Genomic DNA, 25,197 nt, shown 5'->3' with positions numbered 1-25,197 from the left:
ATTCCCATCTCTTTCAGAATTTTCCACAGTTTATTCTGATCCACACAGTCAAAGGCTTTGGCATAGTCAATAAAGCAGAAATAGATGTTTTTCTAGAACTCTCTTGCTTTTTCGATGATCCAGCGGATGTTGGCAATAGCTACGTATCTGTCTTTCTCAACAGACTGGGATTTCTTTCTTTAAGGTTTCACATGCAAAATCTAGCATGTCGTCTAACATATGATATGAGCGCAAGGTTTTTATATGGAGAATAAGTGAGCCATTTAGGTTAAATTGCTCTCATGTTATTAAAGTGTTTAATAACTTTAAAGGAGGTGACTCCTCTACTGAATGCTTTCCTGGACTGAGCAAACCAGTTCTTGGTATTCTTGTAAGGTGCACACCACTAAATAGAGAATTAAATAAATATAAATATAGAATTAAATGTAGAAATGAGCAATCACTTGGGGGAAAGTGATCTAAGACTATATACCTCAATAATCTTCAAGGGAGATGACTCTGGGGATTCCCTTGGAGATTCAGTGGTAAGGATTTTACCTATCAGTGCAGGGGGTACAGATTTGACACCTGGTAGGGACCCAAGCAATGGCACCCCACTCCAGTACTCTTGCTTAGAAAATCCCATGGATGGAGGAGCCCGTTAGGCTGCAATCCATGGGGTCCCTAAGAGTCGGACACGACTGAGCAACTTCACTTTCACTTTTCACTTTCATGCATTGGAGAAGGAAATGGCAGCCCACTCCAGTGTTCTTGCCTGGAGAATCCCAGGGACAGGGGACCTGGTGGGCTGCCATCTATGGGGTCGCACAGAGTCGGACATGACTGAAGTGACTTAGCATAGCACAGCATAGCATAGGGAGCTAAGATCCCACAGGCAGAAAAGCAAAAAGAAATAAAAAATAAAACAAACCAGAAGCGATATTGTAATAGATTCAATAAAGACTTTAAAAAAATGTTATACATCAAAAAAACTTTAAAAATAAAAATTAAATAAAAATGTAAAGAGAAGATAACTCTCCTTCCTGATAATTCTTCTAAATGGAGCAGTATTCTTCTTAGTGATGTTCTAAAGTAATCTTAATAGAAATTTTCTATTCAAATATTTAAATTTTCTGAGCCTTCAAGCAATGATTAACTATATCCAATGTTTTTGAGGGAAAGTGACTCATACCTCATGTTATAGAAGGATTTGCATAAACACAAAATATACTGATAACATAAAAGGTAATATGAATGAATTGATACATGAATATGATACAACCGCTAAATTATTGCAGAAAAATAAGATGAAACCTAAAGTGAAATCAATAAGCAATCTTGTTATAAAGGTTTTCACATTTTCACATTTGCCAATGGTGAATCACAAGCTTTAATTAGTACACTTAAATGGTACAAAAACAGAGACATGATGAATTAAGTACTATGTTCACAAATCATTTGTATAAGAGATCTGACATTTCATGGTTCCAAGAGTCAAGAGAATTTCTCTCTGAGTTCATATGTTTTAGACAAAAGTCTATATATTGAAATAATTTGACAATAAGTTCAGTCAGTAAAGAATCTACCTGCAATGCAGGAATCCATTGGGTCCAGAAATCCCCTGGAGAAGGAAATGGCAGCCCACTCCAGTACTCTTGCCTGGAAAATCCCATGGACATAGGAGACTGGAAGGCTACAGTCCATGGGATCGCAAGAGTCGGACATGACTTAGCGACTAAACCACCACCAAGTTATATACAATAAATATCACAAAGTGGGTCCTTATAGCACCTCTGAATATATACCTGGGGGGTAACATTTAAGAGGAATTTGATAGACTGTAACATTTGACTCATGTGAATAAAGTTAAAGCAATTTTAGAATATTTAGATAAATAAATTATGCCCCCTTCATCAGTCCTCTGTAAATATCATTTTCTCATCTGAGCTTTTGAAATCTATTAACAAGAACTGAGCTTCAATAAAATTCCTTGTCAAGTGAAACAAACATTTTGTATTGCTGGTAAATGATAGAGCCACAGCTTTACAAACCAGGATTATGAGTGGCACCTTCTTATAAAAGTAGACTATTGCAAAAGGGATTTGTAAAAGTTTGATGCATTCTAATTGGAGTTGTATGAAGGAGTGTGTGTGTGTGTATGTATCTGTGCGTGTTAGTGACTTAGTCATGTCTGACTCTCTGTGACCCCATGGACTGCAGCACACCAGGCTCCTCTGTCCATGGAATTCTCCAGGCAAGAATACTGGAGTGGGTTGCCATTTCCTTCTCCAATGTGAATTTTAATAGTAGTAGTTTAGTTGCTCAGTTGTATCTGACTCTTGCGACCCCATAGACTGTAGTCTGTCATGTTCCTCTGTCCATGGGATTCTCCAGGCAAGAATACTGGAGTGGGTTGCCATTGCCTTCTCTAGTATTAAGGAATACTCATAGGCATTACTGAAATTTGCTTTAAGAGTTTGTTTTGAGGTCTTCTCCAGTGAACAAATGAAAGTGGTTGCCAGACTTTAAAGTTTTACTATATAAGACATGGCCTCAGTATTTTTGGTCTGGAGAAAATTTGAAGCAGATATAAAACCAAATGCTTACCTTGAATAGTAAAAAAAAGAAAAATAAAAGACGGTCTGTAAAAAAAAAAAAAAAAAAAAAAATCCTGTTGTACACTTAAGCCATAAGAAAAGAAAAAGTACCAATAATCCCTTCAAGACAAATTAGTTCTAAAATATGAATCTACGTTACTGACTGAGTTAACTAGGCATAGTTACTTTATGTCATTTTTTTAAGTGATGAAAGAGTTGAATGCCTTCTAAAAATGATACGTTCACTTTTATAAATTTGGATCTATACAGCTTCTTTTAAACAAGAATTATATAACATACCCATTTGTCCAATATGGTCACTCCAAGTTTTTGGCAATAATAACAAGTTAACTTATTTAACACTCACATTGTCTCTCCTGTATGGCAAGAAGACCTTCTTTCAGCTTACTAACACTGGTGTCATTTAAAGCACCATTAGTAACAGTGTATGGATTCAGAATAAATTTATTGAAACTTCTTGTTGAAACTGTTATTTGATTCTTCAAAAATCACCTACAAACACAGACTCTGAAAATAGTAGCAGAGTTCATATTCTACATAAGCATAGAAATTTGGGGTATACACTGAGATCTTACAACTTTGCTGATGACCAAAAAATTTAAAGCCCAAATAGTTGAGGAGAACTCACAAAATATATTACAAAATTCCAAGAGCTTTATCCCAGTTATGAGAAGGTATGATCCTTCTAGTATTGGCAACAAGACAGAACTGTATTTAAATCCCAACCTTGTTCCAAGTGTGGCTTATTGGCTTTGCAATCATTTAAAAGGAAATTGGTCCTCTTCAGGTGCAGGTCTGAAAGAAAGGGCTAACCTAGGGTTCAGGACAAGATTTCCTTTTATAAAAATGGGATTATTTTGTTCTGGATCTGTTTAAGGGGAATCAAAGTCACTAAAGAGCAGAAAGGAAATACATCACAAAAGTTCAGATTACAACGCTCAGGGTGATTGGAACCACTGTGGAGGCAAAGTAACATCTGAAGAAACTTCACGTTAGAAGGATATTCCTTCTAAAAGTCTAGTACAAAGGTGGCCAGAAGCTCCAGATACAGAGGCAGGTAACCTAATCGGGCTTCCCAAGTTGTGCTGGTGGTAAAGAACCCACCTGTCCATGCAGGAGACATGGGTTCCATCTCTGGATCAGGAAGATCTCCTGGAGGAGAGCATGGCAACCCCCTTCAATATTCTTGCCTAGAGAATCTCAGGGACAGAGGAGCCTGGGAGGTCAAGGTCCATAGGGTCACAAAGAGTCAGACACAACTGAAGTGACTTAGCATGCATGAAACCTAATATTATAAATCTGGGGGGAAAAAATGGATCTAGAGATATCTCCTGAGATCTGATTTTTAAAGAGATTTGAATGTAAAAATGTCCAGATGGCCTTTTGTTTCATTCCCTAGATAACTTGACTCAGGTTTTATATTTATTTAATTTTTAAATTTGTATTTAAATATAGTTGATTTACAATGTTGTGTTAGTTTCAAGTTTCAAATATTCAGGGTTGATTTCCTTTAGTATTGACAGGTTTGATCCCCATATAGTTCAAATGATTCTTAAGAGTCTTCTCCAGCATTACAATTCAAAAACATCAATTCTTTGGCACTCAGCTTTCTTTATGATCCAGCTCTCTGATACAGATACATAGTATAAATATTGATAGAAAATCTATAGACTTCATCATGAAAGTTTCAAGAAAATAACTTTCATTGAGAAGCATCCTTGAGGAATTTTCAGGCAGATATTTAAAAACAGTTTTTTATAGAAGATTTCTAAAGCATGCAGTGTAAACACAGTAGTATAATGAGACAATTTGCAACTGTTAAGTTCCTGTGCTCAACAGTGGCACACACCGAGGCCAAACAAATGGAAATGTCAGAGTCTGGAGCAGAGAAATGTTTATTGCATGGTCATGCAAGGACATGAGATGACTTATGTTCTAGAAAGCCTCAAGCTCCCCCAGGATTCAGCAAATGTCAGTCCTTATGTACTCCTGAATGGTGATGTTGGAGAAGACTCTTGAGAGTCCCTTGAACTGCAAGGAGATCTAACTAGTCAATCTCTAAAGGAAATCAATCCTGAATATTCATTGGAAGGACTGAAGCTGAAGTTCCAATACTTAGGCCATCTGATGTGAAGGGCTGACAGAAAAGATCCTGATTCTAGGAAATCAGAAAAGACCCTGATTCTAGGAAAAATTGAAGGCAGGAGGAGAAGGGGATGACTGAGGATGAGATGGTTGGATGGCATCACTGACTTGATGAACATGAGTTTGAGCAAGCTCTGGGAGTTGGTGATGGGCAGGGAAGCCTGGTGTGCTGTAGTCCATGGTTGCAAAGAGTTGGACATGACTGAACCACTGAACTGAACTGACTGATGCGCTCTGGGTCATCAAATGGTTAACGTCTTCCATTTGGTTGAGTGGGGTAGGAGTTTACATCTGCAAAAAAATTCAGAAAATTTGCATCAAATACTGTTATCTAGGTACTTCAGAAGGAGAAGGTAATGGCAACCCACTCCAGTACTCTTGCCTGGAAAATCCCATGGATGGAGGAGCCTGGTGGGCTGCAGTCCATGCGGTCGCTAGGAGTCAGACACGACTGAGAGACTTCGCTTTCACTTTTCACTTTCATGCATTGGAGAAGGAAATGGCAACCCACTCCAGTATTCTTGCCTGGAGAATCCCAGGGACAGGGGAGCCTGGTGGGCTGCCATCTACGGGGTCGCACAGAGTCAGAAGTGACTGAGGAAGACTTGCCGCCTCACCTCCCCAGGCCCCATGGGATCCTACTGAGTTACACAATCACCAGCAACCAAAAGCAATCACATTTATGATTACTTGAGAGCAAGTGCTCACATGTCCATAATCTCCTTTGGAAAAAGATAGAAGGGTGACTTCAAGGATATAATGGAAAGTAATCCTACAAATTCCTGTGTTTAATGTTTGCCCTTTGCTTCACTGGCCATTGAACCAACACATTATACAATACATGACATGGCTATCTTCAAAAATGTAAATGAAAAGGAGAAATATATGTTGAAATAGTGAAAGAACGTTAAGCTTACAAAGAGTGGCAATAAAAAGAGAGGGAGAAAAGTGAGTAAAGTTAGTTCCAGTATTCACTCACCTTTGGTCATATCACCTACAGTGATGATGCATTGATTATACCCTTGCTCTTGAAAATAATTCTGTTGGCCAACAACAGACTTTTAGACTCTACCTCGCCGCTATTGAATCAGAATCTGCATTTTAACAAGATTCAAATATGATTCAGCTGCACATGCCATTTTTGAGAAACACTGTTTTAGATCACAAAGTAATGAAGTAATGCTGTGACTTGCCAAAGAAGAAAAAAATAAAGACTTTCTAAAACAATACAGAACATGAAACAAGAATATATATGGAATCACCAGATTAACTATGCCATATAAAGAAATTTCTATTAATTCTGTAACTATGTAATACATCAGTTACTTTATAAAGCTAGGAAGCAAAATGAAAATAAATTGTAAGTGCTATTTCCTGTTTGGTGAGGAGGATGTCAGCAGAAATATGGGCAAAGATATGACAACTAGCTCTTCTCAGTACTTTTTCCTGTTAATCTTATGCCTTCTAATAAACCTATAAGATGTCACATAAGCTAATATTAAAAGCAACAAATTATACTTTTACTTATTCTGCTTGAATGATGCTCATTAATATTTTATGTTATATACAATTGCTATCAGATTTTATGTGTCCAATTAATATTACATACAATGATATTTTTGTGAAGAAAATAGCTGAAGGAAGCAGATGTGTGGGTTCTTAAAATGCAGCTGTTATTAAAATTAAAGAATATAAGCAATATTTTGGAATAATTTCTTACATTTTGTGTAACATAATTATGTAAGTATTTTGTCAAGAGATCTAAATTTTCTTAAATTTCTACTGCTTGGAGCTTTCAACAAGAAAACATTGGCATAGATTTATAGGCAAGGATACAAAATATAAAAATGTGGCAACATTTTGTATAAATTTATGAGACACTGAAAAGTAAGAGAGCCTCATTTTTTTTTTAATATACCAAAGAACTATAATACATCTGTATTATCTTGACACATTTTGACTAAAAGAAGATTGTTTCATCTTTCACTCTAAAATTTTTTAACTGAAGTTTAATCTAATTTTCAAATGAAAAAATCTCAGAAATGACTTTGGTTAACAAAAATGAGATATTTCATAGTAAACATGTTGATAGAAAGCCTTATACCCTATATGATTAATTTATAGTTAAAAAATAGAGTTGAGATACTATGATCTTTCTTCCCTTTCCAAATGTTGGAAATTCTTACTCTGAAAAACTGCCGAAATCTCATAAAACTTTTTGTGGTAAAAATTTTACCACAAAATCATAAACAGATATTTTCCAAACAAGACATGGGATGTTTACCTAGGCTTATCCTTTATTATGGCTTCCCTGGTGGCTCAGACAGTAAAGAACCCACCTGCAGTACGGGAGACCTAGGTCCCATCCCTGTGTTGGGAAGATCCCCTGGAGGAGGGAATGGCAACCCACTCCATTACTCTTACCTGGAGAATCCACATGGGCAATGGAGCCTGGCAGGCTACAGTCCATGGGGTTTCAAAGAGTCAGACACGACTGAGTGACTAAGTGCATCCTTTATTAATTTTACTTTATTTTTTAAAATCAATAAGATAAAAACATTCTTCTCTGGAAAAAAGTAAAACTCAATGGACCATACAAATATCTTCCTGTCAAATACATAAAATTCAATATCCTTTTCAAGTCAAGTCTTTGCATAGAGCACGACAATAGAAAAGCTGAATTTATGTTAATTTGTTATCATTGATATATTTTTAAATAGCTTTAAAATATTTAATACATGCTAGAATCAAATATTTTATGCAAAAGAACTCTTTTCCTAAAAATATCATTGTTCATTTGAATTGAAACACCAAGAAATTGGAACAGCTTTCTCCCTCAACTGTATTTAAGATCTTGTTAAAATGATATTTTAACCTTAGACTATCATTTTGATTTCTAATCCATTAAAATTACCCTCTTCTTATCAGCTACTTTAGATTTGAGAAATTTCAAATTAAATGAAAATATTATTAAATCTCTTTTCCATAGAGAACAAATAATCCCTAAGTGCACCATTTAATGTTGAATCTGAATCAGTGCACAATAAGTTTAAATACTGATATGTGAATTCACATCTTGAGGGAAGTGTTCTCGTTCAGGCTGAAACAAATTCTTCAGCTAAGTGAAAACCATTTATCTCAACAGAAATTTCATTGCAAATATATATATAGAGAGATAGATATTTGAATATTCAAAATGTTCGCATGACTGTCCTCCTTCTCTACCAAAGATGACAACTTTCTCATCTTAGGTATTTTATAGCAATTATGTTGACCTCACATTGTTCATGTTAATCATAGCTCAAATACATGGTTCAGAAAAAAAAGATTATCTTTTAATAAGATCTAAATCTAAAGAAAAGAGACTAATATTGTAAAATGGCCTGATTTTTCTAATGGAATATTTAAAAGGGGGCTATGTCTTGCCTTTTTGTTTCTGCATTTAACTTTTAAAATACATAACTGAAGTAGTTTTAATTCTGTTTACTTGAAATGGGTTAAATGTCAAACTAACAAATATTTGCTTTTTATAATTGGATAAAGATAAGCAGAAAGCACTTCCGGTGGTGTCTTGAGTAAACGAGATCTGTTACATTTCAAAGAGAATTTCACAGAATTTTAAGTTTTATATTTTATTTTCAGATGTAAAATATTTAAAGGAAGAGGATGCAAATCGCAAGACGTTCACAGTCAGCAGCACACTGGATTTCCGAGTGGACAGAAGTGATGATGGCGTGGCGGTCATCTGCAGAGTAGACCATGAATCTCTCAATGCCACTCCTCAGGTGGCCATGCAGGTGCTAGAAATACACTGTAAGTAAATGCTATTCCATAACTCTCTATCGTGCTGGCAAGTCTCCGCATCTGCATTTAAAATTATTTTAAAATTACCTGGAAATTACAGCAAGTGTGCAGCAAAATCTACAGCCAAATGAGGTAAAACTAACCTCCGTAATATTAATCACACTCAAAGGAAAGGAGTTCTTGCCCATTCTTGACAAAGTAGAAAAAGAAAGGATATATCAAAAGGTTAACACTCCTAGTTTTCTTCCAAATGTTGACCAGGAAGATCAGAAATTTGGCAATCAATGAGAGGTGAAAATCTGAGAAAGCCTTGATGAACTTTCTAAATGTAACATTATTATATGCAAATATGACTTCACATCTGTTCTTTTAAAATAGGACATTTTTTTCTATTTTTAAAAATATTCTAAGTCTTTATGAACACAGGGACGTATCTATTATGTTTTTTTAATCAACATAATTATTGTTCACAAGTGATAAGAACATAAATTGGATGACTCTGGTGAGCCTGGGCAGTACTGAAATGCTTTGCTGGCCTTATCTTAACGTGTATTATCTTACGTTAGGGCATCAGCATAACAGCCTGATGAACAGTCACTACTCTCTTTACTCAGTTTATGAATAAAATCACTGAAGATTATAGTGATTGAATCACTTGGCCAAGTTCACACAACTAGCAAATGATCAACTTATGATCATGCCACTTTGGTAGTTAGCAATATCCTTGGAATACAGCAAGTGATCTATAAATATTTATTAAAACGAAGAGGAATGAATTGAAATATATAACAAAGTTGAAAAGTATAGCACAAATAATTATGTTTCTGAATCCTACTACTTGATTTTTTCCAATATTAGAGATTTTTTATGGAGTTTTTTATCTGTGATAAATTATAGTTTTAGTTTAGGATTTGTGTGTGTTTTAATTCCCCTGGTGGATACTGATAATCAACTAGATTTAGGACTTGTGGATATAGGCTTCATCTCATGGTAGGGAGAGACTACTATCTTCCTTTTTAAAATTCTTCGTGTTCTCTAATAGAGGAATGGATAAAGAAGATGTGGTACATACATACAATAGAATATTACTAAGCCATTAAAAATGAAATAATACCATTTGCAGCAACATGGATAGACGTAGAGATAGTCCTACTGAGTGAAGTAAGTCAGAGAAAGAGAAATATCTTATGACTTCCCTTCTATGTAGACTTTAAAAAGAAATGATACAAATGAACTTCTTTATAAAACAGAAACAGACTCACAGACTTTGAGAATGAAATTATGGTTGCCAGGAGGCAAGGAAGGGGGCATAGTTAGGGAAACTGGTATAAACATGTACACACTGCTGTATTTAAAATAGATAACCAACAAGGACCTACTGTATAGCACATGGAACTCTGCTCAATATTATGGATGGGAGGGGAGTTTGGGGGAGAATCAATACATGTATATGTATGGCTGAGTCCCTTCGCTGTTCGCCTGAAACTATCACATTGTTGTTAATTGGCTATACCCCAATACAAAATAAAAAGATTAAAAAAAAAAAAGAATATATCAAGTACCTACTATGAAACAGGTGTTCTGTGGGGCACTGGGGTTACAGAGGTGATCAAAAAAGTATAACTTTAACAAAACAAGTTGAGATTGTCTCCAAGTGTCAAAATCACCATGATCACAAACAGCAACAAATTCCAGTTCCCTTACAGCATCTGTTCTAGGTAGAAGTGAAGGAAAAGCAAAATAAATACAACATATAGAATGATATGTATTAAGTGTGAGGGGAAAAAACAAAGCAGGAAAGTGATGAGTGCAATTAGAATGGAAGTCAAGGACAGCAAATGTGTGTTTGTATTAGTACATAACATATATATAATGCATTTATATATAAATATATAATTTGTAACATATAATATAATATCAAATTATATCATTGAATACTACATTATAATATTATATAGCATTAATACATGATTTAATATAGTATTAGAAATATTTATGTGAATATATAAGATATATAAAATTTATTTATATATAATATATACATAAATATATTTAAATAAAATATTTTAACCGAATTAGTATGTTTAAATTTTAAATAAATACATATACATTAACATAACAAAATTAACAGAGAAGGGCAAGTACAAATGTCCTGATATAGGAACATGTGAGTTGTTTTTATGTCTCTAGAAATAGCAAGGATATCAGTGAGACCAGACTAGAGAGTAAAGTAGAGAGTATCATGAGAAAAAATCAGAGAAGTATCAGGAGGATGAGATGTTTTTTAATTTGTAACAGAAAATATCAATCAGATCATTATTTTTAATTATCGCTCATATTATTTTATTTATTCTTAGTTTCAGTTCAGTTCAGTTCAGTCACTCAGTCGTATCCAACTCTTTGCAACCCCATGAATCACAGCATGCCAGGCCTCCCTGTCCATCACCAACTCCCGGAGTTCACCCAAACTCATGACCATCGAGTCAGTGATGCCATCCAGCCATCTCATCCTCTGTCATCCCCTTTTCCTCCTGGCCCCAATCCCTCCCAGCATCAGGGACTCTTTCAATGAGTCAACTCTTCTCATGAGGTGGCCAAAGTATTGGAGTTTCAGCTTCAGCATCATTCCTTCCAAAGAACACCCAGAACTGATCTCCTTCAGGATGGACTGGTTAGATCTCCTTGCAGTCCAAGGGACTCTCAAGAGTCTTCTCCAACACCACAGTTCAAAACCATCAATTCTTTGGCGCTCAGCTTTCTTCACAGTCCAACTCTCACATCCATACATGACTACTGGAAAAACCATAGCCTTGACTAGACAGACTTTATTGGCAAAGTAATGTCTCTGCTTTTGAATATGCTATCTAGGTTGGTCATAACTTTCCTTCCAAAGAGTAAGCGTCTTTTAATTTCATGGCTGCAATCACCATCTGCAATGACTTTGGAACCCCCAAAAATAAAGTCTGACACCGTTTCCACTGTTTCTCCATCTATTTCCCATGAAGTGATGAGACCAGATGCCATGATCTTAGTTTTCTGAATGTTGAGCTTAAAAGTTATTAACTTATTAAAAATTTATGACTACTTTGAATAATTAGTTTCATTAATTTTCTTCCTGTTCTCATTGAAGTGGATTTGAAGAAAAGCATATTTTAGAGCCCAAATTGAATTTATTTCCAAATTTCAACATTTATTTTCAGTGAGACCTTGTGACAATTACTGAAAGTGCTTGAGCTTTGATTATAAATTAGAGAATATCTGTTAGGACCAAGCTATACAACTGAAGTTAATGGCATTCAGTAAGCCTTAGATAAATATCAATTCTCTTTTTTCTTAGTTGGTCCAGGTTGTTGTAAAAAAAAATGCTATTGTCTGAGTGGTTTATAAGAAATAGATATTTATTTCCCATAATCCTGAGGATCAAAAATTGAAGATCAAGGAGAAGGCACATTCAGTGTCTGGTGAGGACCCTGACCTTGTCTCATAGTCGACCATTTTCTATTAGGCACATGGCAGAAGAATCTCTGGGATCTCTTTTGTAAGGATGCTAATCCAAGTTATGAGCATCCATAGTCTTTACCTTCTAATAACATCACATTGGGCATTAGGTTTCCACATGTAAACTTTCAGTTCATTTCAGTTCCGTTGCTCAGTTTTGTCCAACTCTTTGCGACTCCATGGACTGCAGCACACCAGACTTCCCTGTCCATCACCAACTACCGGAGCTTACTCAAACTCATGTCCATCGAGTAGGTGATGCCATCCAGTCATCTCATCCTCTGTTGTCCCCTTCTCCTCCCGCCTTCAATCTTTCCCAGCATCAAGGTCTTTTCAAATGAGTCAGTTCTTCCCAACAGGTGGCCAAAGTATTGGAGTTCAGCTTCAGCATCAGTCCTTCCAATGAGTATTCAGGACCAAATTCCTTTAGGATGGACTGGTTGGATCTCCTTGCAGTCCAAGGGACTCTCAAGAGTCTTCTCCAACACCATAGTTCAAAAGCATCAATTCTTTGGCAATCAACTTTCTTTACAGTCCAACTTTGACATCCATACATGACTACTGGCAAACCAATAGCTTTGACCAGATTAAACTTTGTAAAGTAGTCTCTGCTTTTTAATATGCTATCTAGGTTGGTCATATCTTTTCTTCTAAAGACCAAGTGTCTTTTAATTTCATGGCTGCAATCATCATCTGCAGGGATTTTGGAACCACAATAATTAAATTCTCTCATTTAGTTTCCATTATTTCCCCATCTATTTGCCATGGTGATGGGACTGGATGCCATGATCTTAGTTTTCTGAATGTTGAGTTTTAAGCCAACATTTTCACTCTCCTCTTCCACTTTCATCAAGAGGCTCTTTAGTTCTTCTTCATTTTCTGCCATAAGCATGCTGTCATCTGCATATCTAGGGTTATTGATATTTCTCCCAGCAATCTTGATTCCAGCTTGTGCTTCTGCCAGCCCAGCGTTTCTCATGATGTACTCTGCATAGAAGTTAAATAAGGAAGGTGACAATATACAGCCTGGATGTACTCCTTTCCTGATTTGGAACCAGTCTGTTGTGCCATGGCCAGTTCTAACTGTTGCTTCTTGACCTGCATACAGATTTCTCAGGAGACAGGTCAGGCGGTCTCGTATTCGCATCTCTTTAGGAGTTTTTCGTAGTTTGTTGTGATACACACAGTCAAAGGCTTTGGCGTAGTCGATAAAGCAGAAATAGATATTTTTTCTGGAATTCTTGTGATTTTTCTATGATCCAATGGATGTTGGCAATTTAATCTCTGGTTCCTCTGCCTTTTCTAAATCCAGCTTGAACATCTGGAAGTTCATGGTTCATGTACTATTGAAGCCTGGCTTGGAGAATTTTGAGCATTTTTGTTAGTGTGTGAGATGAGTGCAATTGTGCAGTTGTTTAAACATTCTCTGGCATTGCCTTTCTTTGGGACTGGAATTAAAACTGACCATTTTGCCTTTTTGTGTTTCTTTTTCTTGGGGATGGTCTTGATCACTGCCTCCTGTACAATGTCACGAACCTCCGTACATAGTTCTTCAGGCTCTCTGTCTATGAACATAAGGGATTTTATTTAGGTCATATCTGAATCGTCTAGTGGTGTTCTCTACTTTCTTCTCTTTAAGTCTGAATTTTGTAATAAAGAGTTCATGATCTGAGCCACAGTCAGCTCCCAGTCTTATTTTTGCTTACTGTATGGAACTTTGGGGAAACATTAGCATTCATTCTCTAGCTCCTTCATTTTTCTATGTCTTCTTACTTAATCTATATATCATTCAAAATATGAAATGTTATGTATTCAGTATATCAAGAATACCCTGATCATCAGTATTTAATTTAAATTTTATTTTCACCTTTATACAAAGCCAAATAAGACTGTTTAAAAATATTTGTGATTATTAGGCTAGCTGCAATTTTCAACACATAGTAAAACAAAAATAATAAAAACTGTCATAAAGAATGTTAAAGATTACCAGCCAGAGATCACCAGAAACCTACCAACACTCTAGCAAAATCATACAGGAGACGATTTGAATCTTTGGTTGTATATAAGAAAGAGTTAGGAGAGATTTGTTAGAGAAATTAGGTTGTTAGGTTTGTTCTAAATATTCTGAGGATTTCCCTGGTGGCTCAGATGGTAAAGAATCTGCCTGCAATGCAAGAGACCTAGGTTTGATCCCTGAGTTAAGAATATAACCTCAAGAAGGAAATGGCAACCCACTCCAGAACTCTTGCCTAGAGAATTCCATGGTCAGAGGAGCTTGTTGGGCTACAGTTCATGGGGTTGCAAAGATTCAGACACGAGTGAGCAGAAAACACTTTAAATATTCTAAAGAGGGTTCTGAATTAGATTCTGTCAGGATTGGGGACAATTCAGGAATGTGTATGCTCATAATTTTTACCTACAAAGCACAAATATTAAAGCAGAACTAGACCTGCTATTATAAAGACATGTGGTTAATCATGCTAATTTCTATAATTGCTAAACATATTAGTCTCTGTCCTCTTTTAGAGCTGGTCATAGAATAAACTTGTCTTTTCTTTTTCTACCACCCAAGCATTGAGTGACTTTATCTGATTATTGTTTAGATTCTAGAGAATTGTTTATGACTGTTGAGATTATTCCAGGTAGTTGTAAGATACCAGTTGTTAGCTTCCAAAGTCCTTTTCACTTTCTTGGGGGTCCAAAATGGAATTATTACATAAATTATCACATTTCAGTGTGCACTATTAAGCAAACTTCATCTTCATGGAGGAACACAATTGCATTGTCTAATTTTTATTAAGTTTTACATGACAAATATTATAGTTGATGGCCAATTAAAAATAAAAACTCATCTGTCATGGTTTAATATGTAAATGGTTAGAAGGCAGAGGCCAGATCTATTTAAATTATTTTTTCTAGCATCTCACATACTATCATTCAAGTATGTGAAGTTAATTAAAACTAACTGATGATAATACTGAATGTTCCTCTAGGGATGCAGAACGTTCCTCAGGGATGAAATGAAGAATGAAAAGTGAAGAGGGACATTTAATACCAGTTTGTATCAAAATTAAAGTAAACTGATCAAATTGGGTGTGGTCTTCCTAAACAACTATGAATAGTGATTAAAGGATCTCAGCAAATACTTCCAGAGGCAACAGGTCATGACTCGACTTAAGTCCACATGTGCAGTATGCATGATGTGGAAATTCTGTGGATGCAAGTGGGGGAAAATAGAAAGAAGAATTGGAAAAGTAAAAAGGTGATGAGTCTAGACTTTGTGGGACATAAATTTAGAAATTCCATAAATTTTACAATGTTCCTAATTATGACTAATTGCAAAGACTGGCCTGAATAGAGGAACAGCTTTTGGAATCCTAGAGCAGAAGAGATGCCATTGTTTTCTGTGGCAACTGACAAGAGTAGGTATATATTCATCACTTGGGACGTTATGAATACACCTGAATTAAAAATTCTGTTATTGTGGAAAGGTAAGTTTGATGAGAAATAAGACATAAGTATTTAACACATAGTGCTAAGAAGCAAAATGAGAACACATTGGATGAGGAATTATGTTCCTAGAGCTAAAGGTTTTAATTCTGTAACACTATGACATACAGTTTAGTAGGACTCAGCCTATAAAATATGTCACAGCAACATTCATTGCTTTATAAAATATTAATCTTAGATTTTAATGTCATATGATGGAAAAGAATTTAAACTTGAAATTTAAGAAAATATGAACTTTTCACTGTGTACCACAAGTGCTTTCAAATTTCAAATAATAGGTAATAGCATGTGTTACACCTGAGCATTGGAAAAAGTCACTTTTTAAAATGGAAATTCCAATTCATCTTACTATTTTATACAAATCCCTTTAAAACAATAATATTTTATTTTTCTGATTCGATTTTCAGATGAATAGACTGTATGAGTCATATTTTGTTTAATTCTCAGTAAGAATATGTTCTCTCCACTAACAGAAAGAACTGTGTAAAAGCACAGAAAATAAGAAAATAACTAAACATTCATTTTCTGTGTGTAATATTGACACAATTATGTAAAAATCAACTGTTATTGAAAATGAAAACACAAGAGACAGATTAGTAGAATATTTCAGAATGAGTGTTTTGAGAAAACATTTTAGTACTGTGACACTGAACTGCCAATATGGATAAATAAGAGCCCAGGTTTTAAATGTTATGTGTACATGTGTTGTACGGTATAAATATACATAATCATTGAGCCGTGAAATCTTATGCTATCAATAATATTTGTTTAAAATTTTTATTGTGGAACAGTGCCATGATTTGCCTATACAAGAAGTAACTATTCACACATACACAGGCATCGACTTTTAAAACAGTACATAGTTTAGGTTATAGAAGACCTGCATGTGTGCCTAAACAAATTCAGTGTGAGAATCTGTGAGAACCTAGTAAGAGAAAGAAAAGAGAGGAAGGGAGGGAGGAAGGGAAGGAGGGGGTGACTTAGGAAGATTCAGTGTTGAAATTGTGTGTTTAAATGAGATCAATTAGGTTAATGAGTAAAAATAAGAAACCCATTATGTACTTTTAATAGCCAAAAAGCTCCTGGATTCATTTCCATAATAATGTAAGGAGTTAAATGGTCAAATTACAGTCCTGATCTTTACCTTCTTGAGGCTTTTATTTCCATTCTAGTTAACATGCAAATAAATAATACAATTAATCCTTTTTCTTTTTAACATGTTATATTAAAAATTTGTATTTCTAAAGAGTTTCCTTTCTTATTTTGGTCTTTTAGAGAGAATTACTTTGTTCCTAGAGGAGCTGAAGTCTTGACTGTATATATCTACTATTTTCTGGGACCATCTCTTGTACTTGATCAGTTCTACTTTGATTCTACTTGTTTAAATAAAATAGAATAAAAAATAAAACTCTGTTTATAGTAGGAGAGATTGAATACAGATGAGCTTGGAAGCTTTGATTATTTTTTGTTTGTAACTTTATTTCTGAGGAGAGCATGGCAACCTACTCTGGTATTCTTGTCTGGAAAAGACAATGGACAGAGGAACCTGGTGGGCTACAGTTCATGGGGTTGTAAAGAGTCAGACATGACTGAAGTGACTTAGCATGCATGCAGCATGAACTCAACTTCATTTCCACCGTAGATATACATGACACAGAATAGAAATGTTTTCAAATGTAGGCAGAGATTCTTCATTAAGTGTAGACTTTGGCCTTTGTCCTTTTTCATTTGCAAAGTAATTAATTCCCACCAACTCAATCCTTCCTACACAAACCTATGTATACCTTTAACCCAGAACTGTTTAAGTTGTTCCATGTTAGTTGTATCAATTATGCTTCCACTACATTTCTATTTATTATAGAGAGTGCTTGATTAAATGTTTCAGGCTATATAAGTTCATTAGACATAAAGGTGAATGTTACAAGTTGCATTTTAAAGTAACATCTCTCACTCATCTGGCATCTTAATCTGTAAAATGTTGGTTTTCTAATTATCTTATCTACCACAAATTTTCTATAGTACAGAAGCACAGCTATAAATGGAGAACTGTCAAAGGTGAAATGAAAATTATCTTTAGGTTAAATTTTCCACATAAAGTAAAGTTATTTTGATTAACAAAATGCCAATTTATGCATGAAGCTGCTTTGGAAGTATGTTTAATAGAGCCCAAAATATTTCACAAAGCTCATAAAACATGTACATGCTAGAATCATGAAACGATCTATGTGTGTGTATGTGTGTCACTCAGAAAAAAATACATTTAATTATATTATTAAAATTGGCCTAATGTACAACCCCTATTTTTCAACTTTTTCAGGGAAAATGCATTCATTTAGTATATCACCTATAGTAATGTATTACCGGCATATGCTGGTCATGAGTTAATTTTTTATATATGTAATGGGAATGTTTTATTTAGTTCCTGCAATATGAAAATGTTAAAAGTAATTGGATCACCAGATATTTTAAGTGATCTAAGTGCAGAAATTCAAAGTGTTACTGTAAAATTTATATTATTAATAGAATTAACATTTCTTATGTTATTAAAGCCCAGTGAAGAAGAATGTATATATTTGTGAGTAGAGATTCCATAATTTAAAAACATAACAAATTCATAGGTCAAAATAATATAGTCTGAAGTGGTCTTTCTTGGATTAAGCTTATCATAAAGTAGGTATGTATAAAACTTTTTATAAGTTTTAACATTATTTTAAGCATACAAATTAATTTCATAAAAATATGTCAAAAAGGGTCCCCAAATGATATGATCCAGGTATAGTATAGATGTTGGTGTATCTTTTGAAGATAACTTTAAGCCATTTTAATAGAGAATAAAAATTGGATAATAAAATGAGACAACTGATTTGGGCAAGTAAAACCTAATATTGAGAAAATAAATATAAATCATTACTACCTTGTATTTTAAACTTTCAATTTAATAATTAATTCCATTTTATCAAACTCTTTCCCTTTACCTTTTTCTTTTTTTATTAATTGTGGTTGATTTGGGTTTCCCTGGTGGCTCAGATGGTAAAGAATCCACCTGCACTGTGAGTTTGATCCCTGGGTTGGGAAGATCCCCTGGAGAAGGGCATGGTGACCCACTCCAGTATTCTTGCCTGGAGAATCCCCATGGACAGAGGATCCAGCAGGCTACAATCCATGGGGTGGCAAAGAGTTGTGGACATGACTGAGCAACTAAGCATAGCATGGTTGATTTATCATGTTGTGTTCGTTTCTGTTGTACAGCAAAATGATTCAGTTATACATATATACATATATATATTCTTTTCCATATTTTTATTAGGATTTATATAGGATATTGAATATAGTTCTCTGTGCTGTACAATAGGTTCTCATAGTTTATTCATTCTCTATATGATAGCTTGCATCTGGTAATTCCAGACTCCCTATTCATCCCTTCCTTAGCCCCCATTCCCTTGGCAACCACATATCTGTTCTCTATGTCTGTGTCTGTTTCTGTTTTGCAGACAAGTTCATTTGTGTTGTATTTTAGATCCACACATAAGTGTTATCAACTGGGAGATTGGGATTGACATATATACACTGTTGTGTGTAAAATAGATTATCTAGTGGGAAGCTGCTGTACCGCACAGGGAACTCAAGTCAGTGCTCTGTGATGACCTAGATAGACGGGATGGGGGAGTGGGGGTGGGGTCCACTAGAGAGGGGATGCATGTATACATATAGCCAATTCACTTCATTTTAAAGCAGAAACACAACATTGCAAAGCAATTATTCATTGAAAAAATAGATATGTCTATTTTTAAAAGATAAAGGCTTATTTTTTTTAAGAGACTGCCTATTCAAGGTCCCAGTACTTTCAGATTATGCTAGCCCTATTTTCTGAATGAACTACAATACACACAGAGATATTTCTTAGAGAAAAACATACAGTTAGAAAATAGTATAATCTATTGATATATTCAGCTTTATTGTATTAGCTGTTAATGTATCAGCAGAGATGGTTTTCACTCTCTGGGTTCACAGACTTTTTTTTTTTCTTTTAAATCAATAGGCTTTATTCTTTAAAGCAGATTTTGTTTAACAGAAAGATTGATTGAAAAGCAAAGTTCTCATATACACTGGTATCCCACCTCCTCACAGTTTCTCCTATTATTAACATTTTGCATTATTATAGTACAATTTTTACAGCTGATGAACTAATATTAATAGATTATTATTAACTAAAATTTATAATTTACTTTATTGTTCATTCTTTATGTTGTATTGTTCTTGACCAATGTATAATGCCATGTCGCCATATTTACAATACCATAGAAAATAATTTCACTGTCCTTAAAACCCTGTGCTTTACTTCTTGATTGCTCTTTTGGTCCCCCAGATTCCCTGATAATCATTGATATTTTAATTGACAGTGGTTTTGCTTTTTTCTAGGATTTAACTTAGTTGGAATTATATAGGATATAACTTTTTCAGACTGTCCTCTTTCATTTAGCAATATGCATTTAAGATTCCAATATATCTTCTTGTGACTTGATAGCACATTTCTTCTTACTGCTGAATAATATTTCACTGTCTGTATGCACTAGTGTTTCTTTATCCATTTGCCTACTAAAGGATATCTTGAAAAAGTGAAAGTGAAGTCGTTCAGTCATGTCTGACTCTTTGTGACCCCATGGAGTGTAGCCTATCAGGTTTCTTTGTCCATGGGATTTTCCAGGCAAGGATACTGGAGTGGATTGCTATTTCCTTCTCCAGGAGATCTTCCCAACCCAGGGATCAGTTACTTCTAATTTCTGGCAATTATGAAAATAACTACTACATATATTCATAAGTAACATAAACATAAATTTTCAATCCCTTTGAGCAAAGTTATTTGAATTTTATTTAAAACACATTTTAGTGAAAGAGAAATAAATTAAGTGAATATAAAAAGTAATACGTTTACCTTGTACTACATACATGATATTATGGGAAGGCGTGCTTAGTTTTCAGGAAGCTGCAAACTACTACCTAAAGTAGTTGAACCATTTTGCATTCCCATCAGCAGTGAATGAGAGTTCCTGTTACTCTAACTATTCATCAGCATTTGGTGGTGTCACTCTTTTGGATTTTGTCCCCTCTGTATAGTGTGTGGGTTTCCCAGATGATTCTGTGGGTGAAAGAATCCACCTGAAATGCAGGAGATGTCAGTTCAATTTCTGGGTCAGGAAGATCCCTTGGAGGAGGGCACAGCAACCCAGTCCAGTATTCTTGCCTGAAGAATCCCATGGACATGAGGAGACATGCAGGCTAGAGTCCATAGGGTCCCAAAGAGTTAAACACTACTGATTAGACTGAGCACACACACACAGGCAAATTATGTGTAGTGGTATCTCATTGTTGTTTAAATTTGCAATTCCATAATGACATTGGATGCTGAGCACCTTTTCTTATGCTTATTTTCCTTTTGTGTATATATTTGTTGAGGTGTGTGCTTAGATCTTTGATGATTTTTTGTTTTTTAATTGGGTTGTTTTGTCTTTCTTTTTGTTGAGTTTTAAGAGTATTTTGTACATCTTGGAAAGCAGTCATGTGTCACATCTTTTCAAAAAATCATTGTTAAAAATAGAAAATCCTTTCCACTGGATCAATATCTTTACTTTGATTCAAATACTGAATCACTCAAAAAAAATAGGGGGTATCTTTACTTCTCAAGTTCACAACAATTTAAAATTTTTTGAATAATAATTTAAAAGCTAATCTTTTGTCCATTAATCTGTCTCTTGAAAGTAATTGTGCTTCTTTATAAATGAGACCTGGTAGCTCAGCTGGTAAAAATCCACCTGCAATTCAGGAGACCCTGGTTCAATTCCTGGGTTGGCAAGATCCCCTGGAGAAGGGATAGGCCACCCACTCTGGTATTCTTGGGCTTCCCTTGTAGCTCAGATGGTAAAGAATCTGCCTGCAATGCTGGAGTGCTGGGTTCAATGCCTGGGTTGGGAAGATTCCCTGGAGGAGGGCAAAGCAATCAATTCCAGTATTCTGGCCTGGAGAATCCCCATGGACAGAGGAGCCTGGCAGGCTACAATCCATGGGGTTGCAAAGAGTGGGACACAACTGAGCAACTATGCACACACACATAAACCTAAAATCTTTCAGATAAGTAAAATAAGTAATACTTTAAAAATGTGTGCTTTAAAATGTCTTTAATTTTAAAGATGTATGCTAAGTATAATATTTTTTTCCTATAAAAAAAAGCTTAGGGAGGAAACATTACCCTTTAAAGTATCTGCATATTTTGCTTGTCAATAACTACTGAAAAATAATTTGTAGATGAATGACTCTATCCCTATATTTTATATACTCGTGCAAAACTTCCTCACTTGATTGCATTTTGAAAGAAGTAAGAAATAACTCATTCATATATTCATCTAACCTTTAAAGAACTCTTCCAACGTAGCAAGCATTTTGTTAGGATCTGACAACACACAATTGACTAGGTTAAGGTCTTAGATTTTGATGTGCAAAATGTGATGAATGAAGAAGACAAGTGAAAAAATACATATTTTACTAAGTACAGTGTTTTATAATAGCAGTATATATCCTGAAATAATTTAAATCTAATTATTTACTACTCCCTATCATTCATCTGTATGTATATATAGTAACATATGATAAACATTACATATTATATGCAATAAATATTATATTTCTATATGCATAAATTTACGGTTAATAAATATGATATTGTTAGAGCTGGCTTAGTTCGATGGTTCAAAGACATCTTAAAAACAACATGGAAATTTTTACTTTGCAAAATCTGAGTTTAACATATAGTATAAAGCAAGTGTGAATTAATAATGGTAATAATAATACACTTCTACTAACTCCCTATTTTTTTAGTGTTTAATTGGTACAGTACAATACATTATATCAGTAATTTAAAAACAGAACATCATCCACATCCACAAAGTACTGAAGAAAACGATAAAATATGTGCGTTTTGTGAAGAAGTGGAGCAGGATGAAATGCAGCTCACATTGTACCTAGACTGGAAAATAGATTATTTCCAAAGCAAGCATGGAATTACTGTACAAGTAAACTTTGTTTAAAATATATTCTCTATCTTTTTGAAATGAACAAGTACAACCAAGAAGAAAATCTACAAATAACCTAAATATGCTGCTGCTGCTAAGTCGCTTCAGTCGTGTCCGACTCTGTGCGACCCCATTGACGGCATCCCACCAGGCTCCCCCGTCCCTGGGATTCTCCAGGCAAGAACACTGGAGTGGGTTGCCATTTCCTTCTCCAATGCATGAAAGTGAAAAGTGAAAGTTAAGTCGCTCAGTCGTGTCCGACTCTTCACGACCCCATGGACTGCAGCCTACCAGGCTCCTCTGTCCATGGGATTTTCCAGGCAAGAGTACTGAAGTGGGGTGCCATTGCCTTATCTGAACCTAAATATGGACAGGGGCAAAAAAAAAAAAAATCCTTTTTTTTCTTGGCCACACCATGCAGCATGTGGTATTTTATTTCCTGTGACCAGGGATAAACACATGTGCCCTACAGTGGAAGCATGTAGTCCTAACCATTGGACCACCAGGAAAATCACTGTAATTATACTAACTTGGCAAAGACATGCATTGAAAGGCTTGGACTACTAGTCATATCTGGATTAAAAAAGATAATGGCATAATATATGCATAAATTTGAATACTGTTTTAGAATATTACTATCTATTATACATTGTGCTATTACTGAAAATTTCCCATTTATTTTAATATATAAATACAGAAAAATATATTTACATTGCGGTTGTAATTATTAAATATTTTGAATAAATCCTGGAAACATGATCCTTAAAATTAAATCAGTTTTTGAGATGACTACAGTTTTTTTTTGGTCTTTTTTGTTGGCTAACAGATTTCTGAGTAAGAATAGGAATTCTATACTAATTTAAAGATATTTCTAGAATGCTACTGATAATTTGCTAACAGTATTTAATCAGCTTCTTATGGACACAATAAAGTGAGCAATGAAAATATAATAGGAATTGTAATGATAGAGATATTTGTTATTAACTAAAAATCTCATTAAAGCCCAAGTGATTTTATGTCTTTAAAAAAGAATATTTAAGAGTCAGGTTTGGGATAGTAATCACATTATTGTAGTTTTGGTGTGGTAAAATGTAATTTTGAGTACATAGAAAACCTGGTATGTTTAAACTGAAATACTGACATTTCATGAAATTATAAACTAGAATTTTGACTAATTCTATAAGAAAAAACTCTTCATAATTGAGTTCTTCCCTTGTCAAAGTCAGATGAGGAGAGAAAATTCGTTTACTTATGTGGTATATACATTAAAAACAAATTGTCATTTATATAATCATGGAAAGTTGTTATCTAATATTATCTAATGTAGAAAATTAATACCAGGAAAATAATCAGCAGTAGCATATTTAATTAAATTAAATATGTGCTAAGAATAAAAACCAATCTAAGTTTTGTGACATGAACATTTAAGATTAATTCTACACACAAATGCAGACCTCAATAACATTTCAATTAATCACTTTGTTAATATTTTAAACAATGTATTAAAGTGATAAGGAAATAAATTTAATGTGTTTCTTCATTTAATAATTTATTTGTTAAGCACAGATTCTGTATAAAGCACTATGCTAGACACTGAGGATACAGCAATGCCTTTTAAAAATTGCACATGGGTGAAACAGAGAAAATGCAACAGAGATATCTGACCTAATATAAGGCTAATAAATGTTTGTCCACAGAAATGATGTTTGGGTTAAGGTTTAAAAGAGTTCAAAAGGCAAACAGTCCTCCCCAAATGAAGCATTTCATACAATTTATATAAAGTTAAGATGAAACATGTTCATTGAAGTACATGGAAGAAAATATAATTACTGGAATTCAAAGAATGAATTAAGTGTTACAAGGTATGAGAGTAAAGACCTGTGTAGATTAGGAGAGGACTTAAAGGTCATGCTGATTATTTTACTGTTAATCTTAAGACTGAAGACTTAACACAAAAATTGATATCATCAGGTATATGTTTGAGGAAACAATTTTGTCTAGTTCCAGAAGTACGATTTAGAGGTATAAAAAGTTGAGACAGGAGGAGACCATTCACTGATATCGTAGACTAGATGAAAGAAAGGTTGTGGAGCTATAAAAATTAAATGAGTAAATTTCAAAATTAATTCAGAGATAGGTTAACCAGACAATGGGGTCCCAAAGAGTAAGACATGACTGAGCGCCTAAGCACAGCACAGCACATTATACAACTTGATTTTGCTAACTTAGAGATTATTTAGTGATCTTCCTAAAAGTTTCGTAAAAATACTTGCTAAACATATTATCTGCTTTTACATTTGCCTATAATTCAAATTCCGTATTTTGGATCTAGCAGGAATGTTGAACCATGCTTCAGGGGACTGTTCAGTTCAGTTCAGTTGCTCAGTCATGTCTGACTCTTTGCAACCCCATGAATCCCAGTACGCAGGCCTCCCTGTCCATCACCAACTCCAGGAGTTCACTCAAACTCAAGTCCATCGAGTCAGTGATGCCATCCAGCCATCTTGTCCTCTGTCATCCCCTTTTCCTCCTGCCCTCAATCCCTCCCAGCATCAGTCTTTTCCAATGAGTCAACTCTT

At 34.7% G+C, this 25,197-nt stretch overlaps 1 protein-coding gene across 1 annotated transcript in view; it reads left to right on the top strand.

Annotated features, from left to right (window-relative positions):
* The window catches only part of CADM2 (cell adhesion molecule 2), a 1,272,453-nt gene that overhangs the window by 1,104,977 nt on the left and 142,279 nt on the right, over positions 1-25,197 (top strand). The window contains exon 6 of the mRNA XM_010854843.1: positions 8,385-8,555. Within this exon, the coding sequence (XP_010853145.1) occupies positions 8,385-8,555 (171 nt within the window). The remainder of the gene's footprint in view (positions 1-8,384; positions 8,556-25,197) is intronic.

Source organism: Bison bison, unplaced genomic scaffold (assembly GCF_000754665.1).
Source record: "Bison bison bison isolate TAMUID 2011002044 unplaced genomic scaffold, Bison_UMD1.0 scf7180017864351, whole genome shotgun sequence".
Taxonomy (NCBI): domain Eukaryota; kingdom Metazoa; phylum Chordata; class Mammalia; order Artiodactyla; family Bovidae; genus Bison; species Bison bison.
The sequence above is the reverse complement of the archived record's forward strand: the minus strand, read 5'-3'. Positions and strand labels throughout refer to the sequence as shown.